Source organism: Pezoporus occidentalis, unplaced genomic scaffold (assembly GCF_034315485.1).
Source record: "Pezoporus occidentalis ecotype Australia unplaced genomic scaffold, CSIRO_AGI_Poc_V1 ctg19, whole genome shotgun sequence".
NCBI classification, from domain to species: Eukaryota; Metazoa; Chordata; class Aves; order Psittaciformes; family Psittacidae; genus Pezoporus; species Pezoporus occidentalis.
The window spans coordinates 74,078-98,770 of NW_026913748.1; the positions used below are offsets into that span (position 1 = coordinate 74,078).

General features: G+C 41.5%; 1 protein-coding gene across 2 annotated transcripts in view; it reads left to right on the forward strand.

Annotated features, from left to right (window-relative positions):
* The window catches only part of APPL2 (adaptor protein, phosphotyrosine interacting with PH domain and leucine zipper 2), a 38,616-nt gene that overhangs the window by 11,566 nt on the left and 2,357 nt on the right, over window positions 1-24,693 (forward strand). Inside the window, exons 3-19 of one of the 2 annotated variants that reach the window (XM_062616315.1) lie at window positions 3,517-3,576; window positions 4,034-4,105; window positions 6,013-6,100; window positions 10,800-10,841; window positions 10,960-11,018; window positions 11,965-12,111; window positions 14,312-14,394; window positions 18,211-18,369; window positions 19,401-19,589; window positions 19,905-19,947; window positions 20,027-20,083; window positions 20,196-20,284; window positions 21,917-22,069; window positions 22,191-22,243; window positions 23,375-23,549; window positions 24,181-24,217; window positions 24,346-24,486. In XM_062616315.1, the coding sequence (XP_062472299.1) occupies window positions 3,517-3,576; window positions 4,034-4,105; window positions 6,013-6,100; window positions 10,800-10,841; window positions 10,960-11,018; window positions 11,965-12,111; window positions 14,312-14,394; window positions 18,211-18,369; window positions 19,401-19,589; window positions 19,905-19,947; window positions 20,027-20,083; window positions 20,196-20,284; window positions 21,917-22,069; window positions 22,191-22,243; window positions 23,375-23,549; window positions 24,181-24,217; window positions 24,346-24,486 (1,647 nt within the window). The remainder of the gene's footprint in view (window positions 1-3,516; window positions 3,577-4,033; window positions 4,106-6,012; window positions 6,101-10,799; window positions 10,842-10,959; window positions 11,019-11,964; window positions 12,112-14,311; window positions 14,395-18,210; window positions 18,370-19,400; window positions 19,590-19,904; window positions 19,948-20,026; window positions 20,084-20,195; window positions 20,285-21,916; window positions 22,070-22,190; window positions 22,244-23,374; window positions 23,550-24,180; window positions 24,218-24,345; window positions 24,487-24,693) is intronic. The other variant, XM_062616316.1, reaches the window with a different exon arrangement.

Consider the following 24,693-nt stretch of genomic DNA (forward strand, 5'->3'; position numbering starts at 1 on the left):
AATTAAGCAATGTGTTGGTTTTTAATTTCTGGTAGATTAATGCTATATTCCAGACATCACTTCCATTACCTTATCTATATGAACTGGTATTAGTGAACTTTATAAAAATTTATTCTTAGGGCTAGGTTAAAAAAGAAAAGCCAGCACATCTGTAATCATAACTGATTGCTTGATACTTGTTTGCATACAATCCTTCCTTCCTTTCTTCCTTCTGGTACACTTTTTTACAGTAATGCTGCAACAGTGTTTTCCCGGTTAGGTAAAATCATCTAATGAAAATGAATGTATTTGTGAGGCCTGGTACTAGTTAATTTTGCCTTCATATAGACTACTTGGATTTCTGCTCAGGATTTTACCGAGTTTCTGCCTGATATATCATCGCCTCAGAAGCTCTTCTGCTGCATAAATGCTTGATGAATTCTGAAGTGTTAAGGTAATGTGGAAGAGATGTGGAGCAGAGAGTCAGGATTGCAGTGTATTTTTTCTTCTGTTGTGGTATACTGAATTTCAGTCTCTTTAGGACAAGAGAATTGAATGTTGCCGTATTCCATGGGAAAATGGCTTGTAAATAGATTAAAACCTGTTAAAATAATTTGCCTAGGTTAAATGGATCTGTCTGAACCAATGCAAATAACTTTTTTAAGTCTTGGGACTGCTTAGTAGTGGGAGGGAGGGGAGAAAGCTGATTAGGAAGAAATGAGAGGAGGATTAAGCCAAACTTTCCCAGATTTCCCAGTGTGCTTAGCAATGCAATATTACTACTAGGTCAGCAGAGCACTTTGCCTGCTTCCTGTTCCTTATGCAATGTGGCTGTTTCAGTTTGCTAGCTTAATCTGATTTGTTTACAGCTGTTGGTATGTGTGCTTGGTTTTTGTTTTGTTTTGTGTGTTTTCCTAGTGATACAATGAATGATTTTGTACTTCTAATGGGAGCAAAGTCTGGCAGAGGTTGGGAGGGAAGATGAAGGACTCAGATTAACTCTTCCGTATTGGCAGGGACTGAGTAACAAGTTTGTTTGTGGTGTTCTGTAAAAAAGAACCAAGCCTTTAAATGAAAAATGTGACCTGTTGGCATCAATGGGATATCAGTGAAGTGTGGAGCTGTTGTCCCAAAATCCCTAAGTAAATTTTGTGTCAGGCCCTTCCCTTACTTTGTTCCGTACCCAGAGTAGCATGCTTTGAATGTCTGCTTGGGGTCTATGTGTGATTCTTGTCACCTAATCATACACTTGATATAATGTTGTTAACTTACACCTCTTTGCACTGCCCATCTTTGAACTGTCCCACACAGATGAATAATGATACTCTTTATTACTCCTTGGATATTGGGTGAGGAAATTGAGGATCTGATAGTCTTTAAAAACAAATTGGTATGAGCTTTGAGAATGGCTAATACAAAGGAATAGGATGCCTTTGGTGTCAGCCCATTATTCTAACTCTTCTTTTACTGTTAGCAAGCTTAAAGCAGAAGCATTTTTTTTCCGGATTCAGAACAGACCACACAGTTGCAGACTTTACAGGAATAAGTCAACTGAAAAAAAAAGAGAAGAGGTGTGTTTCTAATACTCACTTTATTTCAAAAAATTTATCTCGCCGTGACCCAGCTGTACAACTGACAGGTGTCTTCACAATTGTTGTATGAAGACTTGGTCTTCTTTCAGGCCTTGCACAGCTCTGTCTTTGAGGTTGTGTTTGTGAAAGAGATCCCGGGTCTGAGAACCCCTGCTTATTTTTGTGATCTTAAATTCATCTTCAGACCACCTACAGGCATACAAAGAAACAAGCCCTATAAATGTCATCTGTCTGCATGCAAGGAGTCTCATCTTTCCCATCATCAGGTCATTGCTTGCTACCTCCCACTTTGAAGGTGCAAAGTCTCTCAGGTGTTCTTACAGCCTGGAGGCGTATAGGTCAGGCACATTCCTATCCTTGCCTGAGCCATTAACAAGGTTTGTTACCTTATTATAAGGCACAGCATCCTTTTCCATTCATGGGCTTGGAAATACTTAAATGCCAAGTGTTTGCATACAGCCTTTTTCACAAGAAAAACTACACAATCTGCACAACAAACTTGCAACTCTTACATGAAACCTTGGCATTATTATTTTATGAAAGTGCTCATTAGTAATTGGTCTGAGACAAGAAACAAGACTAATCCATCACTGTGAGGTGGGAACAGTCATGGGGTGCACATGATCTGAGTTTGGACCCAGATTAACTCGGTTCTGAGCCCTTGTTTGTACCTTGGAAGGCCTCTGCTCTCCCATCTCCCATAGTGTTTTAAGATGGTCAGAATGAGCTCACTCATCTTTTCCTGCCCTGTGTTCACATACAACTGCTGTTACCTAGGCTGTGGCTATGTCTCTGTTCTTTCTGAGCACTTGGGCTCACTTAAGACGCTGGCTAAATGTTTAGGCCTTGCTCTCTATATTAACCCTTCTTCCAGGTACACCAAGGTGGTGCAGAAGCACCAGTCTGTAATGCAGTATATCAGAGGTGGCTTCAAGCCAAAGTTGAGTGTGTTTCAGAATCTCTGGCCCAGGTGACTAACTGCCATGCTCCACTTGTTCAGGACGACAAGGGACATTAAGAGAACACATAAACTCTGTCCCAGTTTTAATGGTTTTCTGTGCCAACCCCAGCATAAAAGGTGCTTTTAAAGCAGCTCAGAGATTGCTCTGGGTTATACAGACTGCTAATGGCCTTACGTATTTGGAGAGAGGAACAGATAACGTTAAGGTGTAAAATTAAATTAGAAGTGATTAATTTTGTGAATTCCTGTGGAAGAAAAGGATCTGACAGGGGTTAAGACAGATCCCAGTTTCCCCCTTTGCTTTTTTCTTTTATTCCAGTTCTAAGTAATTGATAACAAATTGGGGACAGAGGACTTTACATACTAGTGTTAGGAATACTCTGATTAAAGAGTGACATATCCAAATCCTTGTCTGTTTTTTCCAGCTCTTAAGCAAAATTAAATACCCTCCCTACAAGTCTTGCTTTGCATAAGCACATCTTGAGGATGTGTATACTGTCATTGGCAAGTTTAGCCACGAGAATACAGAACTATGTGCTGTTCTGTAGTCCTGTGTCAACTTAAAACACTGTCATTACATCAGTAGATTCCCTGAGTATGCATGTATTATATAAAGGCACATCTACTTGTTCTCTTCATTGCTGTAGATTTGGGGAAAAGTTGGTTAACCAACATGAAACATTTTATGCTGCTATGACAGCTGACATGTTTGAGGTTGTTCTAGTTTTGTTATTTTGGTAGGTGGGAGGAAACCCAAAACTAAATCCCAAATCCTACCTCTAAATAAAGTAGTTGAACTGAAATTGTGTGTTTAGGTTTGAAACATACCTGTTGCTGCTGCTTCTCTATGCAGGTATTTTGGGACTAGTTTTCATACAGCTGAATCCTTGTGTAAGTAGTTGCAGATTCATTCAGGAAGCTGGTAGTTACAGCAGCGCTAAAGACCTTTCATTATTTCTACTAACATGTCACTTCTGTTTGCAGAATGAAATGTGTCTTGCCACACAACAGCTTTCAAAGCAGCTCCTTGCCTATGAAAAGCAGGTATGTTCAACATATGACTTTGATTTCTTTTCTGCCTCAGCATTTGCAAAGAAGTCTGTGTAAATAGTGTGGTTTCCAGAAGAGCTTAGGGCATTTGCTTTACTTGGTTTCATGTGAAGGCAGCTGTAAAATTGCCCAGGATGTTCAGGGAAGTTATGGCACTTCTGAGAATCTTAAAAAAAGGTGTAAAATGCGCATTACTAAATTTATGAAGTTGCGAACCTGTTTGTTCCCATTGTGTGACTGTGACTTTAAAATGAGTACAATAAGGATTAAACATGCTGTCCAAAATCCAGTCATTTAAAACAGGAGGAGCAGGGTAAAAGAATATTTGAGTTGCTGTTTTCTGTATAGCTTTATCATTTATTGCATTTTGTAGGAGTATGTGTAGTAAAACACGTCGTATTTTATACTCATTTTACTGTTTTATGGACCAAATGTGTGTTTCTATTTTCAGCATTTTGCCTTAGGTAAAGGAGATGAAGAAGTGATATCCACCCTTCATTACTTTTCAAAAGTTGTGGATGAGGTAATTTGAATTGCCAATATTCTATTTCTACAATATAGAATACTAGTGGATTTTCTTTTGATCTTCAGCATTTTGCTTCTGAGCCTTTCCACTGAAGGCTAGATTGTGCCTGGGTTTTATAGAATCATCTAATTGGGGATGAGGAAGTTTAATATCACCCTTATATAATGGTAAGATGTGTTTCTGTGGCTTTGTCCTATATGCTGTCCTCAGAGCAAAGGTGAACTTCCTAAATAGGGAAATTAGAAAAGAGGCTGAAACAGAACATGTCATCTAGTCTGGGGCCATTTTTTATTTAATTCCATTTTAAAATGACATTTATATATTTGAGTTTTAAACACTGCAGTTTGAGACAAGGCTTGACAAGGATTGGTGCAGAGCAGCAGTGAACTAGTAAAGTTGCAATTTAGTTGCTATGAGTGCAGAACACAGAGGTGTCTAGGGGAGGCTGCAGGAGTGCCTGCTGGAGGCAGGTTAGGTCCTACAGCTGCATGCACCCAGCACTTCTACTTCCTGTAGGTTGCTGCCAAGTACTGGGAGTCTTCCTAAATGCTTTTGTTAAGACCTGCCCATGTAACATTTCAATATAGTCTTAGTATGTAGGTCCTTATTGCTTAAGTATCATTTGTCACATCACTCTCTCTATTGTGAGCAGGGCTGTGCCATCAGAAAAGTGTTCTTATTAGTCTACTGTGGGGCAAAAAGTAAGTTAAAAACTGTAGAGCCCATGGATAATTCTCAACAAGATAGTGAGAAGAATCCCTTAGGCTTCTCCAACTGCGCATGGGCTCTTGGGGGATACTTGGAAAGAGCATTTGTTGTCACAAGTCTTGTACTTGTCTATATGAACTATGAATACATCAAAACAAGAAGTTTCTCCTTTCCAGGCACAAGAGAACCATTCCATTTGGGAGCAGAAAGCTGAGAGCATATCTGTTCAGTTCTGTTGGTTACATTTTCCCTCACAAGAACCTGCTCCATTCCTCAGCCTCCTTTTCTGTGTGTTAGCTGCCCCCATACCAGTTTCTCAGCTTTCTGTTGTACAGGCATTGAATTGCCCTCATTTAGTTTTGTAGCATCTAGTGGGAAATAATGACTTCTTCCTTACCCACATAACCCTGCCTAGAGGACTAGTAGAATATCATGTCAGCCTGTTGCACACTCCTAGTTTGTAGTATGAGTTGCTCTAGCAGTGTGACTGTAAGTTATCCTGCCTGAACCCATCTGATATTCTTAGCAGTCCACTGCTGATGTGAGAGCCTTGCCTTCATACTAAACAGAATCACATGAGTGCTTTAAAATATATCTCGGTGTGCTTAATTTTAGAGAACAACCCTTGCAAAAACAGGAACAGGAAACTGCTCAAAAGGTGAAATATTTGGGAGCTTTCATTGTGGTTACCCCTTGTTGTGATTGTGTCCTGGGTAACTCTTATGAATGGAAAGAGATTCTAGTCATGGCAGTGGGACTGTAACTCTGTGGTATGAAGGCTAACAAAAACTGGTTAACAAAGGCTACTTAAAGTTTAAATCCTGTTGAGTTAAGCATTAGAATTAACGGCTAAGTGAACTGCCCTAATACAGTATGTGAGAATTGAAAAGAACCTTGGAAAACACCAGGCAGGAATTAAGCATTTAGGGGAAAATCCCAGTTTCTGTTGGATATCTTGAGAGATGTATTTTAAACACGGAAGTACATTGGAAGTACATGGGCAGGTGTCCCTGCCCATGGCAGAGGGGGTTGGAACTAGATGATCATAAGGTCCTTTCCAGCCCTAACTATTCTATGATTCTGTATCCTTTTTTTGTCTCTGGGCACAAATGGCAGGCCGTAGAATGCAGTTATTTTTTAAAATTATGAATTTATTTACACTGTGTCTTAGGGCATGCCTTTATTCTCTGTTTTAGCTCAATATTCTTCATTCTGAACTGGCAAAACAGCTTGCAGATACAATGGTTCTCCCAATAATACAATTTCGGGAGAAGGATCTCACAGGTAAATTTTATTCTAAGCTTTATTTTTCCTCCTGTGTTCCTTCTTGCTTATTGCATACTAACCTGAGACATAATGCCATGTCATCTTTTGTTCTGTGTTGAACAGAAAAGTTTTGGTTTTACTTTTTAGTTTCCGCTACAGAATTTCTTTGATGGGTATGTGCTGTTACTTGGGCATAAACACTGCAAGCTCACCACATTTTGTGCGTTGTATGGTGCAAGTTTGAAAATACACAGTTTTTTTCTTTGCTGGGTCACTCTGCTTTTACACTGGTATAATTTCAGTGAAGTCATTGGTGTTATGATTGCCTAAAGAAGGGAAATTCAGAAGGGCGTCTGGCTTGCAAACAATGGTTGTCTCACTTCAGAAGTTTGAGTTTGTTTGAAAAGTACAAACAGGAATGTTTTTTTTTTTGACTTGAGAGTATAATCTTTTCCTGTCCTTCTAAGGAATCAGTCCTCTTTAAAACCTTGCCAGCCAAGGGTGATTCCATGTAACCTGATTGCACAAACTTGGAAATCCATATAGCAAAGCAATAATGCAAACATGTGATGTCATTTGAAAAGTTCATATTCAAGGTCAAGGACACTCTAACCTATGCATGCAACAGAAACATGAGTTTTAAATTTTAACTGCAGGTTTTTGGTTTTGTTTTGTGTTTACCTTTTTTTAAGCCCACTTCTCATTTTGCTAATCTCAGTCCTGTTTATGTACTTATTAAAGACATCATTTTGATGGGAGACAAAGCAACTACAGCAGAATAATGACTGGTTTAGGTTCCTTGCATCACAGCATCTCATTTGAAATTGTGAAGACATCGAGGTGTCTCTATTAATGGATATCTGGTTTATCATAGAATGTCAAATACAAATCAGGATTTGGATGGTAAGATCTTGGATCTGTAAATACTTTCCCACATCTTTAATGTGGCTTCACTGATATAGTGATTATGCTGCCATGTTTCTGGATTCTGCCCCCTGGTTAATAAAAGAAGACATAAAAAGAAAGTGCAAGTGAAGCTTGCATCCAAAGCCCCAGCTGCCTTATGACAAAAGATGAAAGTTTCTTCAGCTTCCCTGGATGGCGGGTCTTTTTTTGTTCTATCCATCTGTCATAACCTCCTTCTTTCTCTGACACACTCTGTAGAACAGCATTTTTAGTAGAGGCCTGGTCATATTAAAATTTCATCATAGGATTAAACAAGCAAGCAAGGAAGATTAACAGTGTTCCTGTTTTTACTTTTGGTCTGGTTATGTGTATCACAGTATCACAGTATCACAGTATGCTGGAGATTGGAAGGGACCTCAAAAGATCATCTAGTCCAATCCCCCTGCCAGAGCAGGAACACCTAGATAACGTTACACAGGAATGAGTCCAGGCGGGCTTTGAATGTCTCCAGGGAAGGAGACTCCACAACCTCCCTGGGCAGCCTGTTCCAGTGTTCCGTCACCCTCACTGAGAAGAAGTTCCTTCTCAAGTTTAAGTGGAACCTCTTGTGTTCCAGTTTGTACCCATTACCCCTTGTCCTATCATTGTTTGCCACTGAGTAGAGCCTGGCTCCATCCTCGTGACACTCCCCCTTTATATATTTATAGACACTTATAAGGTCACCCCTCAGTCTCCTCTTCTCTAAACTATAAAGACCCAGCTCCCTCAGTCTTTCCTCATAAGGGAGATGCTCCACTCCCTTAATCATCTTGGTTGCCCTGCGCTGGACTCTCTCCAGCAGCTCCCTGTCCTTCTTGAACTGAGGGGCCCAGAACTGGACACAATATTCCAGATGGGGTCTCACCAGGGCAGAGTAGAGGGGAAGGAGGACCTCTCTCGACCTACTAACCACCGCCCTTCTAATACATCCCAGGATGCCATTGGCCTTCTTAGCCACAAGGGCACAGTGTTGGCTCATGGTCATCCTGTCGTCCACTAGGACCCCCAGGTCCCTCTCCCCTACACTGCTCTCTAGCAGGTCGTTCCCCAACCTATACTGGAACCTGGGGTTGTTCCTGCCCAGATGCAGGACTCTACACTTTCCCTTGTTATATTTCATCCCGTTATTCCCTGCCCAACTCTCCAGCCTGTCCAGGTCTCGCTGTATGGCAGCACAGCCTTCTGGCGTGTCAGCCACTCCTCCCAGCTTAGTGTCATCAGCAAACTTGCTGATAGTACACTCAATTCCCTCATCTAAATCATTGATGAATATATTAAATAATACCGGTCCCAGTACTGACCCTTGAGGCACTCCACTAGTTACAGGCCTCCAACTAGACTCAGCCCCATAGACTACAACTCTCTGGCTTCTCTCCTTCAGCCAGTTCGCAGTCCACCTCACTACCTGGTCATCCAGTCCACACTTCCTCAATTTAGCCGTGAGGATGCTGTGGGAGACTGTGTCAAAGGCTTTGCTGAAGTCAAGGTAGACCACATCCACCGCTCTGCCATCATCCATCCACCGTGTTATTTCCTCATAAAAGGCTAAGAGATTGGTCAAACATGATTTCCCCCTGGTGAAGCCATGTTGACTGCCCCTCATAACCCTCTTATCCTTGATATGCCTTAAGATGGCACCAAGGACAAGGTGCTCCATCACTTTCCCAGGGATGGAGGTGAGGCTGACCGGTCTATAGTTACCCGGGTCCTCCTTCTTGCCCTTTTTGAAGACCGGAGTGACATTTGCCTTCCTCCAGTCCTCAGGCACCTCTCCCGTTTCCCAGGACTTGGTAAAGATGATGGCGAGTGGTCTAGCAATGACTTCCGCCAGTTCCCTCAGCACCCGCAGGTGCATCCCATCTGGACCCATGGATTTATGGACGTCCAGATTGCTCAACTGATCTCTAACCCATTCCTCATCGACTAAGGCAAGTCGCTCCGTCGACCTGACTTCATCTAAGGTCTCAGGGGTATAGGGCTCTTCAGGACTGCCTGCAGCAGAGTAGACAGAGACAAAGAAGGCATTCAGTAACTCTGCCATCTCTGCATCTTCTGTCACCAGGGCACCCATCCCGTTCATCAGTGGGCCTACATTGCCTCTGGTGTTAGTTTTGTCTGCCATGTACTTGAAAAAGCTCTTTTTGCTGTCCTTGACCCTTCTTGCCAGGTTTAATTCTAAGGAAGCCTTAGTCCTCCTAGCTGCCTTCCTACATCCCCTAGCAGCAGCCTTATATTCCTCCCAAGTGGCCAGCCCCTCCTTCCATGACCTGTAAACTCTCCTCTTCCACTTGAGCATACCCAGCAATTCCCTATTTAGCCACACAGGTCTCTTGGCCCTCTTCCTTGACTTCCTACGTGTCGGGATGCTCCGATCTTGAGCACGGAAAAAGCAGTCCTTGAATGTCAACCAACTATCTTGTGCCCCTTTTCCTTCAAGCAGCCTTGCCCATGGGATTTCCCGTAGCAATTGCTTGAAAAGGCCAAAGTTTGCCCTGCTAAAGTCCAGGGTTGCAATTCTACTTGGTATTCTACTAGTCCTACCACACAAGATCCTGAACTTCACCATCTCGTGGTCGCTGCAACCAAGGCAGCCCTCAACCCTTACTGCTTCAACCAGATCCTCCTTGTTAGTGAGGATGAGATCCAGCAGCGCTCCTCTCCTGGTCGGCTCATCCACCATTTGCAGGAGGAAGTTATCATCCACACACTGGAGGAACCTCCTGGACTGCGGCTGGGTTGCCGAGTGGTCCTTCCAGCAAACATCAGGGAAGTTAAAATCCCCCATGACGACCACGGCCTGTGACTGTGAGGCCTCTCTCAGCTGCCTGTAGAAGGCCTCGTCAACTTCCTCACCCTGATCTGGGGGTCTGTAACAGACACCTACAACAGTATCGCCCCTGCCAGCCTGCCCCTTAATTCTCAATTGTATGTGTTGATTTCTGTAGAAACATCTAGGTACAAGTTAGTTGGTCCTGGAAAGAATTTCTGTCTTTCTGCATCAGTCATGAGGAAGTGTTCTGGGAGAAAAGGGAGGAGTGAAGGGGAATAATGAGTAGGTTGTGGCAGATAATCAGAGACCCTGATGATATCCTGCAATTTCCCCTTTTTCTTTTCAGAGTTGCATAATGTCTGTTCTTGTGAATGTGCTTTCTTTGTAGCTTTTTGAGAAGGTCTTTGCCAGTTGCAGCATACATACGGGTGCTGAGAGAGCTTGTGCCCAACACGTGTGAAAGTTGAGTTACCTGTGTCAGAGACTCAGTGTTTGCAATGTAAGCATCATAGCCAGCAGTCAGATGTGTTAGATGCATGTTTCTTTCCACAGAGGAATTTAGCACAAAATGTTACATGTTGATGAAGATGTACAGGAAAAGTGCTTAGTTCATGTGTCTCTGGGACAATAGATTTCCCAGTGTCACGTAAGGATCATCAGGAAGATACTCAGAACTGGCAATCTTTATGATAGCAGTGTTCCTTTTGTCATAACAAACATACTGAAATGGTGCTGCTTTGGGTACATTTCACTGGCAGATAAACAGTCTTTTTCATAGAGATAACTTGCTCAATCAGGTAAACTTGGCTTTTACTTTGCTATCTGCCTGTTTATTTCTCTAGCAGCTGAATTGGTTTATCACTACCAAGACAGGAACAACCTGTGCATCTCTGCTGTGAAAGGATTGGAGTGATTTAGCCATTAAATGTGCCACAAATGGTCTCAGTGGAACAAGGTTTTTACAGCTGGTTTTACTTTGAATATTTGATTTCTGTTTTCCAGAAGTAAGCACTTTGAAGGATCTTTTTGGCCTTGCTAGCAACGGTACGTTTCCCTGTTTTGTTTGTTTCTAATGGTGGGCACCTGTTATATCACAGAAACCATTTGAAACTGTGCATACACACATCACATTTCTAAAAAAAATAATATTCCTTGTCTACAGAACATGACGTGTCCATGGCAAAGTATAGCAGGTTACCGAAAAGGAAAGAAAATGAAAAGGTAACAAACGTGAAAGGGAAGAGGAAAAGTTTCCATCAGCCGTTCCGTCTGCATCATTGTTCACTTGGGTGTTTCAGAGAGTTCATCAGTTAAATTGGCAGTAGTTCAAGAGTACTTGTGATTTGGTTCCCAAGCAGACACAGAGTTTTTAAACCGCAGTTCAGCAAAGTTATGCCTGTTTTCTCCAAGTTAGGCAATGATCAGGTATTGTGCTGAACTAGAGCCCTTCAGATCCAGGAGAGCTCTTCAGACAGAGGCAGTCCAAATGGCTATAAATAGATCTGTGTAGGCCTACTGTTGTACAGCATATGTGATGATGCTGAATCTCTGGGTACAATTCATTGTGAACTGTCGTGAAGCCTTGTGTCTGCTGTTTCCCATCTACCTTCCTGCTAGAATTTTTTATATCAATTGTCATTCCACTTACAGTACATAATTCTGTTGGTGGCATTGTTTTACATTTCTTCTTCTTTGCCCTCTGGACCACCATTACAGAATATATCCCTGTATGCCAAAACGTGTGTGATTTGCTCTATCCTAAGAGAGCATCAGTTCTGCATGGGGGTCCTTTAAAGGAAGTGATTTACAAAACAGAATGTGATATATCATATTGCAAATTATTAATCCCTGAATTCTGCATCTGTAGGCTTGTGTTGTGATCTCACCTGCAAATGAATCTATTGCACTGAGATCAGACAGAGAATTTTAGTTGTGGTAGTTACATAGTTTATAGTCACAGGAACTCCCCAAATGCTTAAGTATCTTGCCAGAGAAGGGCTTGAAGTACTTGCTTTGAGTTTTGGGTTTACTTTCTTAGTTTCTCCTCCGTCATTTCAATGCAGAGAAGTTCTGTAATAAGAGTTGTTTAAAGACAATTTGAAAATAATCTGTAAATATATCCATATGCACAATAACACTGTCAGCCTTGTTATCCATTTTTATTCAGCTTAAGGCAGAAGTGGCAAAAGAAGTGGCAAATGCAAGAAGAAAGCAGCACCTTTCATCTCTGCAATATTACTGTGCCCTGAATGCTCTGCAGTACAGGAAGAGAGTGGCAATGATGGAACCTATGCTAGGATATACTAGAGGACAGGTATGGACAGGGAAGTGTCTGTATGTCTTGGACACCTCCGTGAGAAGGGTAAAACATTGTAGTCCTGGAATTTTGTTTTTTCTTCTTTCGAGAACTTACACATTGTACCGGGGGAGGGAAAAACATTTATTCAGCTTGCCTGGATCCTAACAACTGATTTTGTTTGTGGGAGATAGTCGAATGCTTAGATATTAAGGAAAGACACCAATGAAAAAAAAAACAGTACACTTAAATGCAAAATCAGCCTGGGCTTAATTTTTTTTCACAGCTAAGCTATCAGTGCAGCAGCATTTGCTTCCACTGTTTACTCTGTCTGCACAAACTCTCCTATGTAGCAGTTCCCTTCCTGGCACATAATGTTCAGCATACTGATGAGGAGTGTGCACGGTAGGGAACAGAGCATGCTCTGGAGAACTGGAATGACAGAACAGTAGAGTGGATTGAGTATAAGGCTGGCAAATCCTCTTTCTAATCTTTATTCTGCCAGCAATTTCATAGAGTGCTTCTCAGCTCTGTAAAGTGCCTAATACTAATAATGTCATTCTCCAGGATGTTAGGAGACATCCTAGTATTTTCAAAGCACTTGATTCCAATTACCACCCATTTTAATGGTGTGTTGTGCATCGACATTGATAAAAGAAAGTTGGGAAAATGAGAATTGGGCTATGAAAACTGGATGCAGTGCTCTGTTTGAGATTGTAGTGTGGGTCATCATCTCCATTGTCCTGTGTCTTTTGCAGATCATGTGACCCATATAAAATAGGTAATAAATGAGAATTCGGTCACTTTCCCGATCACGGGAGTACACACTGCTTCTCAGCTCTAATTACAGTAAGCGGAACAACTGCATTAGCTTCCTTTACTGGAAGCCAAATAGAACTTACATGGCAAAACTACCATATCTGAGTGCTTTATACAGGAAGCGCTTGGGTCATCATGAGGATGACTGAGTAGCTAGAAGCCAGTTGATACAGATGCTTAAATACCACAAACTGCCCTTTAGGCTGAGTATATGTTTTTTTTCATTAATTACTCAAAACATGTCTAATATTTCACCTTCCCAACGAAAGCAGATCATAAAAAATTTTTGGAAGAAGCAGTGGCTAATACAGGGTTTATTTGACTGAAAACTGACATCAACATCTAAGGTAGGCGTGTCAGTCTATCATCAGTGAATTTAAAGTTCTTCCCTCCTGAAGTAGACTTCTGAAATAGAATAGGTAAACCATTCTTTAAGAGAGCATGGTTTCTCTCCTTTGTATGTAAAGGGAGTCTGGTCAGTAATGTGGTTGTCAGAATCTGAGTTCCAGGTAAAAGGAATCCAGAGTCCGAAGGCTAGGGGAAAGGAGCAGAATCACAAATAAAATTGAATGAAATGGCTAATATATTGCTTAACAACCAAGAATTTGCTTTTATATCTCTTTCCAGAGTAGTTCACTGATTTTATTGTTTTAAGCTAATTAATTGCAAACATGCATTAGCCATGTCCATGTTTCACACAGTTGCCAGTAGGCCCTAATGATGACTCTGTGCCCCACAGAAGGTTACCCAAGGTCAAGTCTACACTGAGTGCTGCTGCTGCATGCCTGCAGAGCCATACCAGCTAAGTGAATTCATCTTCTGTCCTAAAATGTGCATTTTGGCCTTAGTAGCTTTTTTTTAGCCCCTTCAGTAGAACAAAATCCATGGCAAATCTCTAGTTGACATAAGTGATTGTCCTGGAGGCTTCTGATGGCACAGCTACACTTTATCACTTTCCTGACTGACAATTGCCTTAGCACTTTTAAAATTTCCAGGTTGGAGCTGGTAGTCCAGGTTGAACAAATAAATCTAATGGATGGCTTGTGCCTCATTCTGTTTGATATGGTGGCACTGCACGCAGTGGCTTACAACACCACTAGACCCAATTCTGCCCAGTGCCGGTGTGGGAGAAGACTGCCTCTTCCCTTGTTGCAGATACTTAGCAAGCTTGTTAGAAACATATCTGTCGGCAGCCAGTAGCTTATGTGTGTGTGAGGGTGGAAAGTTGCAAAAGTGAAAAATGCAAAGAAAGGCAACGCAGCTGCTTTGACCGTGTGTTTGAGCACCAGCCAAAAGCATCAGTCATGATGGGATCATTGTTAACTCAGTCCTCACAATCTGGTATTTGTATGCCAAAGCCAAGATAACTTCTAGTGTCCATTTTTGTTGTATTTTTCAGATCAACTTTTTTAAGAAAGGAGCAGAGATGTTTTCCAAAAGAATGGACAGCTTTTTGTCATCTGTTTCAGACATGGTTCAAAGGTAATACAGTACATTTGCTTCCTCTTGTCATTCTGTTGATTTCTGAGTAATAGCACTCTAACCTCCAGCATGTAACAGGGTGCCTTCCTTAAGAGATTCCTACCATGTTTGCATTGCACTGTTGGGCATATTTTGCTGAAGCAGCAAGTGGAAAGGAAGTATGCTTGTACATGCAAAGGAAAATGCTGTCAGTGCACTACAGAGAGTGTACAGTATAGTCAGGAACTATATACTGTAAAGTGTTCATATGTTTTCTTACATCCCTGTGTCTCAACCTGGACACAAAAGCATCCAATTTGGGCTTGAAATGAGTTAGAATTAATACATTAGAGCTGAAGTCCATTCTGAGTTACTTGCTGGGTCTTCTGTAATAATACTGTAACAATAATCCATTAACATCTCGAATAAGGATTTAGAGCCTGTAGTGTGTGATGTTGTAGCTGCACAAGGCAAACAAAACTCCTTGTCCTAGAGAGCCATATTCATTGCATCCAGTACCAGTCCACTGATTTCAGCCTTCTCTGGCTAAGTTTTCAATAAACTGACCCACTTTTGTACTCCCTATTTCTTACTCTTACCCCCATCTTCTACTTGTAGTGAAGACTGACCTTTGCTTTGTGATTAAGTCCCTGTAAATGTAAACTTCAAAGTATAATCATATTAGAACACTGGACTGAGTCCTTCACATTATTGCTTCATTCCTTTCATATTGGACTGTAGCTAAATCATTACTTATTCTGACTCTGGTGGCATTTTGAATAATGCATACTTGTTAATTTGAGAACAGAGTTATAAGTAATTGTTCTGCGTAGTAGATTCTTTCACTAAATGATTCTTTACTTCCTGTACCTTTATATTTACTTATGTATCTTTTCACCCTCACTTCTGAAATAAATCCATCTGCAGCATTTGTATAGGCTGGAGGACAGATTTAAACTCCCTTGAAATAGTGCCCTTTATTTAGTAAGGCTAGAGCATCTTGCTTGTGTCTTACAGGCACAGTGAGGATCCTGTCACTGGATCCTCACCTTAGAATGAGCTTTTGGACTTTTCCAAAGAGTCCAAAGGATTTGAATTCTGGATAGTACATGGTAGTATCTGGAAGCAAAAATATGCTGCTCAGTTGTTTTTCTGAGTCTGTATTTTATGTCTGCCATATAGCAAAGCTTGAAAGTACGACTCAAATGTAACTAGTACAGGAGTGTGATGTCTGTGGAAAAACTGGAAGAGAAGCTTGCAGAATTCTGAATGACACTCTGTAGCTTGGCAGTTACTAACACACAACATGGCTTCATGATTTAAGATTATGCAATCACTGAAAAACTGTGCAGCCCACTCTTCTACTTCCTTAGTGCTGGGGATCACAAGGACGCAGTGAGTCAGATCTGCTTGCTAATCAGGCTAAAGGGGTTTTATTTGTCAGATTTGTTTTCTTGGAACCACAAACTGATGAGACATATTGTGCAGGTATAGAATTCCAGCAGCGATGTAGTCTTGCCTGTATTTAAGCTGATTGAAACCTGAGTCTCATATTTAACAGTATTTTCATTTATGCTGTGAGTATTGCAAACGGTGTAAAAGCACGTAAGAGAATACAGATAACCAAAATATTCTCAGTAACCAAGTGGTCTGTTTGCCACAAATGCATAGAACTTTGGAATTATCAAGTTTTCTGTCCTTCTACCTCGGAGATGAGACTATCTCTCCTCTTGGAGAGATGGGAGAAACATGCCTTAGGAAGAATAATCCAGTCTTTGGAACCATGAAGATGCTAAGGGCAGTTTTATTGGAAGCAGTTTGTGGTGCAATGAAAACGTCTGATTGGAAGATTCATTGAAGTAGCCCCTATATAAGAAACTGCCAGCACTGTTCGATTTTATTTCAAAGTGGAATTTAAATAATTCTTATTCTGACAGTTAATGATAACGTTGAAAAAGCACTAGCTTGCAAAATATGGGCTAATTTAATTCAGATCTAATGATACTACTCAGCCTTTATAACTCAGCCTCTCATATGACTTGGCTAGACACATACAGCTGTTCTCATTTTGGAGGTGATGTGGGAGCTTAGGAAGTCTCAGCTTTCTGAACATGCAGAAAAGTTGGAAGTAAGCTAATGTGAAACAGACAGCATGATGCAAAACCCCTTCTCCTGGCCAGTCAGATACTGCTTAGTGCTGATTTAAATGCATCGCTGTGTCTCTAGGTTACTTCAGCAGTTACAGGATATCACCAACATCTACAAAAGACTGGTGTGAAGACCAGGGAAGAAATATACGTACTTGTCTTGTACTTTTCCCACAGGCTTTTTGCCACTGTCAGAGACAGGACTACATTGCCTGCATTACATGCTTGCGTTATTCAAAAGGTTTAACCACTTGGATAGGAAGTAGGGATAAAATTGCTTACTGCATAGGTGCAAGTATTAGGGACTTTTGAACGTATGCAATGTCAAGTATTCTTATTTTCCCACCCCATGAGTTTTGCCAGGAGCCTGGATACAGTTAATAACTCCTCGAGTTTGGAAAAGTTAATTAAGAAATCAAATATTTGCTAGTATTGTTTCTCTGAAAGTCAGAGAACAGCTGCTGTGGTGTGGAACTCAAGAGGTTATATAGTCCATTCCGTTGTCGAGAGCAGGGTCGGCTACAGCAGTGCTCAGCACCGTGTCTAGTCAAATTCTGAGCATCACTCTCTGTCTCCCTCTTGTGCACAGTGCGCACAGTATGTGGTTGCAGCTAGTGCCCATTGTCTCTCATCCTATCACTGTGTATTCCAGTAAGGGTCTAGCTACTACCCCTCCTATCAGGTTAAGCTAGCAGTGAGACACTCACCCCCCACACCCCTCCCTTAGATTTAATTTCATGAGGCTGATAAGTAATTCTGGTAGCTTCTTCTCAGTCAATGTGTTCTGGCCTCCTGGCCATCTTGGTGGCTCTTGACTTTTGTTTCTGTCTTTTCTGTGCTGGGGCACCAAAACAAGACACAGTGCCTCTGCTGGAGTTTCACCAGTGCTGAATGGGTGGGAATAATTCCTTCCTTTGACCTGCTGGCGATGCTCTTGCTCATGCAGCCCTGGATGTGGCTGTCCTGTTTTTGCCACAAGGGCATGGTGCTAGCTCATGTTTAATTTGTCCTCTGGGACCCGCAGGTCCTTTGCAAGTTATTTTCTGTTGATGCCTCCCATCCTTTACAGTTGCATGGGTTTATTCCGTCCTAGCAGGGCCTTACCCCTTTCTGAACTCCATGAGGCTCCTATCTGCCCATTTCTGCAGCATGTCAAGGTTTTTCTGAACAGCAGCCCTTCACTCTACCATATCTGCAATCAGTCTTCCCAATTTGTTGTCATCTGCTTGTGTGGGTTGTCCAGCTCCTGTTAAAGACTGCAAACATGCAAGCCTCAGTATTGACCCATGAGGAACATCACTAATAGCTGGGTACTGGTTGGGCTTCATCTTACTGATTACAACCCCATGAGCTATGTAGCCCAGATGTGTTTTCTACCTATCTTGTAGTACACCAATTTGGCTGTAAGGATGCTATGGGAGACTGTGTCAGGGGTCTTCCTGAAATCAAATGAAATGGCATCCACTGCTCTTCTCCCATCCACCAAGCTAGTCGGTGCATCACAGATGGCAATCAGGATGGTCAGGCTTGATTTGCACTTGGTAAATCTGCACTGGCTGTTGCCTTTCCAAAGGTTTTGTATCTCAATTGGTATTTTTGTTCATTTTGACATACAGATGTTGCTGTATCCTGGTATAGATTGACTAATGATGGCTTTGGTTTTCTCATTGTGTTGGTTTTTTTTTTCCAGCATACAGGGAGAGCTGGAAGCTGAAGCTGAAAAAATGAGGGTATCCCAACAGGATTTAATTGCAGTTAATGAATCCGTTTACACCCCAGATTCTGATGTAACTTCACCTGCTATCAACAGAAATCTCATCCAGAAGGCTGGCTACCTTAATCTTAGAAAGTAAGAACTCTTGCTACTCACTAGTTTGTTTAGTTTCTAATTAGCTGCTACATTTTTTGGTTATAAAGACTCCTCAGGTAATGATGTTTGAAGCTCCTGAATCACTGTGGTAGTTGTACTCTTTGGCTCCTAAGTATCTCTGTCATCTTTGGAAATGGGATTTAGAAGCTAAATTATAGATATTTGGGACTGTTTTCCTGAAAATAGAGTTTATTTCTTGTTGAATTCACCTATAGGGGTGATTCTCTGCATTGAAGTGTTCCCAGTTCTTAGGGCTAAAGAAAAGAGTGTTTACAGAAATAAACAGTTACATTTTGTAGTTAATACATGTGTTCATAAACAATCTCTTTTACATAAATAAAATCTCTATTGACAATGCAAATGCATAACTTTGAATGTATACCATACGTGGAGTTACTTCTCCAGATTTTCCAGATCTTCCGTCAGCTTCCTCAGGAGCTATGTATAGTGGTAGCATATAGTAACCCTCTTTATGTATTAAATATCAGTTTATTTTATTTGACTAGTAATTATTTTTTTTTTGTGTGAGTAGACATTTATTAATTTCTCATAGCATTCTAAGAGCTGGAGTACAACATAATAGGGCTCCATAGGTAGGAAGATGATGGACTCAGAGATACTACTTGCAGAAGATACTTCTTGTAATGATGACTTTTTGTGCTGAAATTGCTCATGCTGCTCTTCAGACTTAATTATTTTTTCTTATCCAGCTTAATAGTATTTCATGTCAGTTACTCAGTTCTTCTGCTCCTTAACTAGGAGGTACTGAATGTTGTTAACTTTGGATGTTAGGAGTTAGTTTACTTTTCCAGCTTTCATTAAGGATTAGTCTCTGCTAAGAACAGGTGAGGTGCTGCTTTTACTTAAGAGATTCATCATAAAAAAAAATCCTAGGGTTGGACATAGAGTTCAGATTAATGTCAGGATATGTTTGTGGTTTCTGGTTTCACATAATGTTTGGAGTGATTTCTAAATAAAAATGAGTCTTTATCACTGCATCTTCTCTTTAGTAAAACAGGTCTGGTGACTACAACTTGGGAAAGGCTGTATTTCTTCACTCAAGGTGGCAACTTGATGTGTCAGCCAAGGGGAGCAGTAGCTGGAGGATTGATTCAGGACCTGGACAACTGCTCTGTTATGGCTGTAGACTGCGAAGACAGAAGATACTGCTTTCAGATTACCACTCCTACAGGCAAAGTGTATGAGACAGGTGTTATTTGAGGACAGCCAGTCACACCTACATGTTCAGCTGCTGTTTCATATAAAACATGCTTGCTATAATAGTAAGCCTTTTTGGGTTTCCAGAAGGGTGTTTCCAAACTAAAAGCATGTTCCTGCCCATCCTCCCCCACAACTGCCTGAAACAGCATATGCAGTATCCTTTAGCTGGAGCTTATTCCTGATTTTTGTTCTTCTGATGGTTGATCCAAAGCTTGGTGACATTATTGTAAGACCTGGAGTCAAACAGTCCTGGTGTCCGCTGTTAGCACTGATACACTGTGTTTATATTTTAGGGGTATAACCCTTCAAGCAGAAAGCAAGAAAGAATACGAGGAGGTAAAAATATTTTTTTTTAATGTTGTTATTCTTGTATACAAGTGAGCTTGAAGAGTTTAATGCCATCTTTCTCTTCCAGTGGATATGTGCCATCAACAACATCTCCAGACAGATCTATCTCACTGACAATCCAGAGGTGGGAGCTTGTTTCCGTCTTTTGGTCCGTTCCTTCCAACATACTTTCCCATTGTTCTTTATGTGTCAATGTAAAGTAGGTGTGTCAAAGAGCTGTTGTCTTGTTTCCATAGGCAGCTGCAATCAAGTTAAATCAGACAGCTCTACAAGCAGTGACTCCCATTACCAGCTTTGGGAAGAAACAGGAAGTTCGCCACCCCAGGTAACTTTCTCACTTGCACAGCCTAATGACTGTGTACTCATTAGTTCCCTTTCTACAGGGCAAAAGGCACCCAGTAGAAAGCCTTGTGTAGGCCCTGGCTTTACAAGCCTGTGTGTTCCAGCAAATTCCTCTGCTTCTGATGTTTCCTTACTGCTAAAAGCTAAATGTTAAGAGATGCTGCATGTTGAAGGTACCATTTATTGGTCTACATCACAGCTTTGACAATCCTTGTGGTTGCCAGCAGGATTTTGCTGTTTCTTCAGGAACAAACACAATGCTTTAGTTGTAAGTGCTTTGCTGTAAGAGGATGACTTGTAATACAAGTAATGCAGCAGTCCCCAGTATAAGTATATTCTTCTGCAGTGCCTCAAGAAGTTCCTGTCAGTCTGTCACAGCAATATGCCTTACACTGTTATCAGAGTAATTCCTGTTGTTCTCTTCTGCTCATTCAGCAGTAACCCTCCCAGCAATAACCCTGGGGAACCAGTAAAGCTCCCCTCCTTCAAAAATTGTTAATAATGTTTTAGGATATTCAAAATATGTATTTTATGTATCATTTATTTGTGTCCACGTGATCACAGCATCTTGTTCAGTGGGAAATCTTCAGACTTCATCATCAGAAATAGCTTTCAGTCGCAGCGCTGGACTGAAATCCAGCTCTCAAAAGTGATGTGACAAATAGGGCAAGTGTGTGTTACACTGACTTCAACATGGAAAGAATTCTTTGCAAGTTTTGGTAGAAAATTGTAAATTTTTACTTCAGATATTTACTTCTAGAAATACAAACCTTTTCCAGCTCTTTTGCCTCTCTCAGGCCAGTGCCTTTGCTATGATTTATCATTCTCTTTATTATGATTGCTTACAGATTCCAAAGATTCTCTGTATACAGGGGAATGCTGGTCAATTTCTTTCTAATTTTATTCACAGTGCAGCTCCTCTATTTATAAATAGAGTATTGCCATCTATTTCACTGGGAAAAGGAAATAGCTGTTTCATTGACAGCTAATCTCCAGAGTCACTTCTACATCTGTATGCAACCAGAAAGAAACAGAAAACTTTCTAGAAATAGGATAAACCTAGTGCACCACTGTAGCAATGTGTATAGGTAAGCCTTCTGTAACTGTGGGAAACTTGGAATTTCATTCTCTTTGAGAAAAGATGCCGGAAGAAATCAGCCCCAGTGTGTAATACTATTTCATAACTATTGTACTGTGACTAGACTGTGGCCAAGGAAGATCTTAAAAAGATGTCAGGATGGCTGTTTGCAACTGCAGGCACAAGTCCAGGTCTCTGCTGTTTGAGCTGATAGTGCTGCTAGGAATATGGCCACTGAAGGGCAGGGAGGCCAATAGCAGCCTGCTGCTGAAAGCCAGCCCACACTCAGCTTTGATCTGCAGTCGGGTTTAATATGCCAGCATTTACATTTGTCCTAAGCCATTTTAGGTATGAAAAAGGTAAAACAGATTTTTAGAGTCCTCAGTAACAGGTAAATAGGTAAATACTCTTATTTAAGTTTATGGATAGTGGTTCAGTCCTGCTTTGGATTTTTGAATAATCTTGTCTCCCTTCCTGAGCAAAGATGGGGCATCACTGGTTGACTGAAACATACTTTTTTCCCCATTTTTATTTTAGCCAGAATGTAAAGAATATGGAAAATGATAAAATAATTCCCAGTGAATCAGCCAGCATTCAAGACTCCACACAACTCATTGCTCCTGGAACACCGATTCAGTTTGATATTGTACTGCCTGCCATGGAATTCCTGGACCAGAACAGAGGTGGCAGGTATGGCCAGAGACAGTGATTGATCACCTTACCAGAGTGATTTCAGGGGAGAAAATTAGGTATTGCAGCATGTGTGTGCTGACCAGAATCTGTAGTTACAGCTTTTATTCTTACTTCTTAGGCGTGCAAACCCATTTGGGGAATCTGAAGACAGCAGCAAAGATGAAGAGGAAGGTAAGTGCTTCATTTTTTCCAGACAAAATTAGTCCAACATGGCCTTGAACACTTCCAGGGATGGGGCAGCCAAACTTCCCTGGACAGCTTGTTTCTGTGTGTCACCACCTTCACAGTAAAGAATTTCTTGCTAGTCTCTAAATCTGGCCTCTGTCAGTTTAAAGCCATTCCCCCTTGTCCTGTCACTACATGCCCTGTAAAAAGTCCCCCTCCACATTTCTTGTAGGCCCCTTAAGGCACTGGGAGCTGCTGTAAGGTCTCCCTGGAGTCTTCTCCAGGCTCATCAAGCCTTAACAGTCTCCCTTATGCGTGCTATCCCAGTGCAAGGTAGGATGGCTGCAAGCTGCCTGGCAGCAGAGTAGCTGTGCCAGGCACCTCCACATTGACAGCAGCAGCACCCTGCTCTGCTCCAGCACATCGTAGTGCAGTGCTCAGGTGACTGCCCTGCATTTCATGTTGCACATGTGGATGGTATCACTTGGCTCAAGCTGCTGTGTATCTTTAGCAATGGAGACGCAGCTGTTGCAGCCTCTGAACTGTGACATTCAACAGAACTCATCCCATTTTACCTTGCTCACTACCAACCATAACAGGAGACTGATCAATTAGAGGCTTTGTCACATAATGGGTACCAAGTTGCAGCTAGGAGTCTTGTGGTGATAGTCAGTGATCAGGGAAGGATTTAATGACAACCTCATTAGACCCAGCTGCATAGAAGGTCAGAAGGACATGTAAGAAGGCTTAATGATAAGGGTTAATTTGATGGAAGTCAAGGCTTATGCACAGTCATAAGTTTATCATGGTTTATGCGCACTCTTTAGGTGTACCTGATAAGACAGGCAAGTAAATTTTACTAGCTAATCAAATAAGGCATAAAGGGCCAGTTACAGTTGGGGAGTTTCCAAGCAACTGTGGTTTCACACATACACACTCATTGCTAGTTCAAGCACTGTTTAAAACTGGGTCAGAGCACTGCCTACCGCACAGCAGGAAGTCGCCACTTGCAACAGTCACCACCCACAGGGTTTACTATTGAATTTCTGAAGTGAAAGTAAATTACTTCATAGACAACTTCACCTACTGGAAAACTGAGGCAGCACAGCAAAGGAAATCACGCCTTTTATCTTCCAGATTCACTCTTGCAGCAGATGTTCATAGTCCGATTTTTAGGCTCTATGGCTGTTCAGTCAGATACCACAAGTGAGGTGATTTATGAAGCGATGAGACAAGTGTTAGCTGCTCGTGCCATCCACAACATATTCCGCATGACTGAATCGCATCTCATGGTCACTAGCAAGAACTTGAGGTACTGTGAAACCTTCAACTTATCAATGTTCTTTTCCCTTCATACAGCTTGTGATTAGTGAAGTACTTTGGGGCTTGTTTCCCCAAGAAAAATACACCAAGACAGCAAGATCCTAGGATTAAGTTTACTGTGTAAAAATGTGTCTTTCTCTTACTCTGTAGTATCTAGGAAGTTGTAAGAACATCCTACCAAACCTTAGGGGATGCAGCAGGGGTACAAAGATAAAGATGCAAAAAAAAAAAGATGCACTGAAGATGCTTACATGTAATAACAGCAAGAGAGCCATTGCTGTCTCGTGGACAGTCTCGTCACTGTAGAATATGCTGAAGCAAGATACTTATTTTAGCTGGAGTGCATTTACAGCCAGTGTGGTAGCTCCTACAGGAAGGGTGCCTACCACCTTCGTGCTTCAGAAAGATCCTGTGACTTACACAGGTTAGGCAGAGGAGAGTCAGGGTCTAAAGCTGAACCCTGTCATCAACGAACTTGGGATCACTGATAAAGCACGTGACTCTGCACATTTCCACATCTGTAGAACTGCTACAGCAATTGCCTTTTTATTATATAGCACTTGGAAATGACTAACAGTGACTCTAAAATAATTTTTTTTGTCCCCTACACACAACTGCAGGTTAATAGATCCTCAGACCCAAGTTACACGAACAAGTGTAAGTAACTTCTGTGTTGAACCTGGTTTTCTACCACAGCATTGAATACTCAAGTCACATGAACTTGAGCTCTCAACCAAGCTAACTATATACTGGTTAAAAGTAAATCCTTTTTGACACTTTTCCAGTTTGACCTCCCCACTGTGACACAGTTTGCTGCTCATCAGGACAACAGGCGACTGTTTGGCTTTGTGGTCCATCTCAGTGAGCCACTGGGAGAAGAATCCATGAGTGCGTATGTTTTTGAGAGCAACACAGAAGGGGAAAAGGTTTGTATAACACTTAATAAAATACTTAATTTAGAAAAGACATCTTCTTGGTTTACACATCTGGGAAATAGTGCTACAGAAGTAAGAGCAGCTGTTTCTTGTCAAGAAAATGTGAGCCTTTGATAGCTTATGTCTGAAAAGGATCACACTTACAGGTGCTGCAGCAGCATGTGCCAGAAGGAGGAACAGGGGAGGGGGGAAGCATGT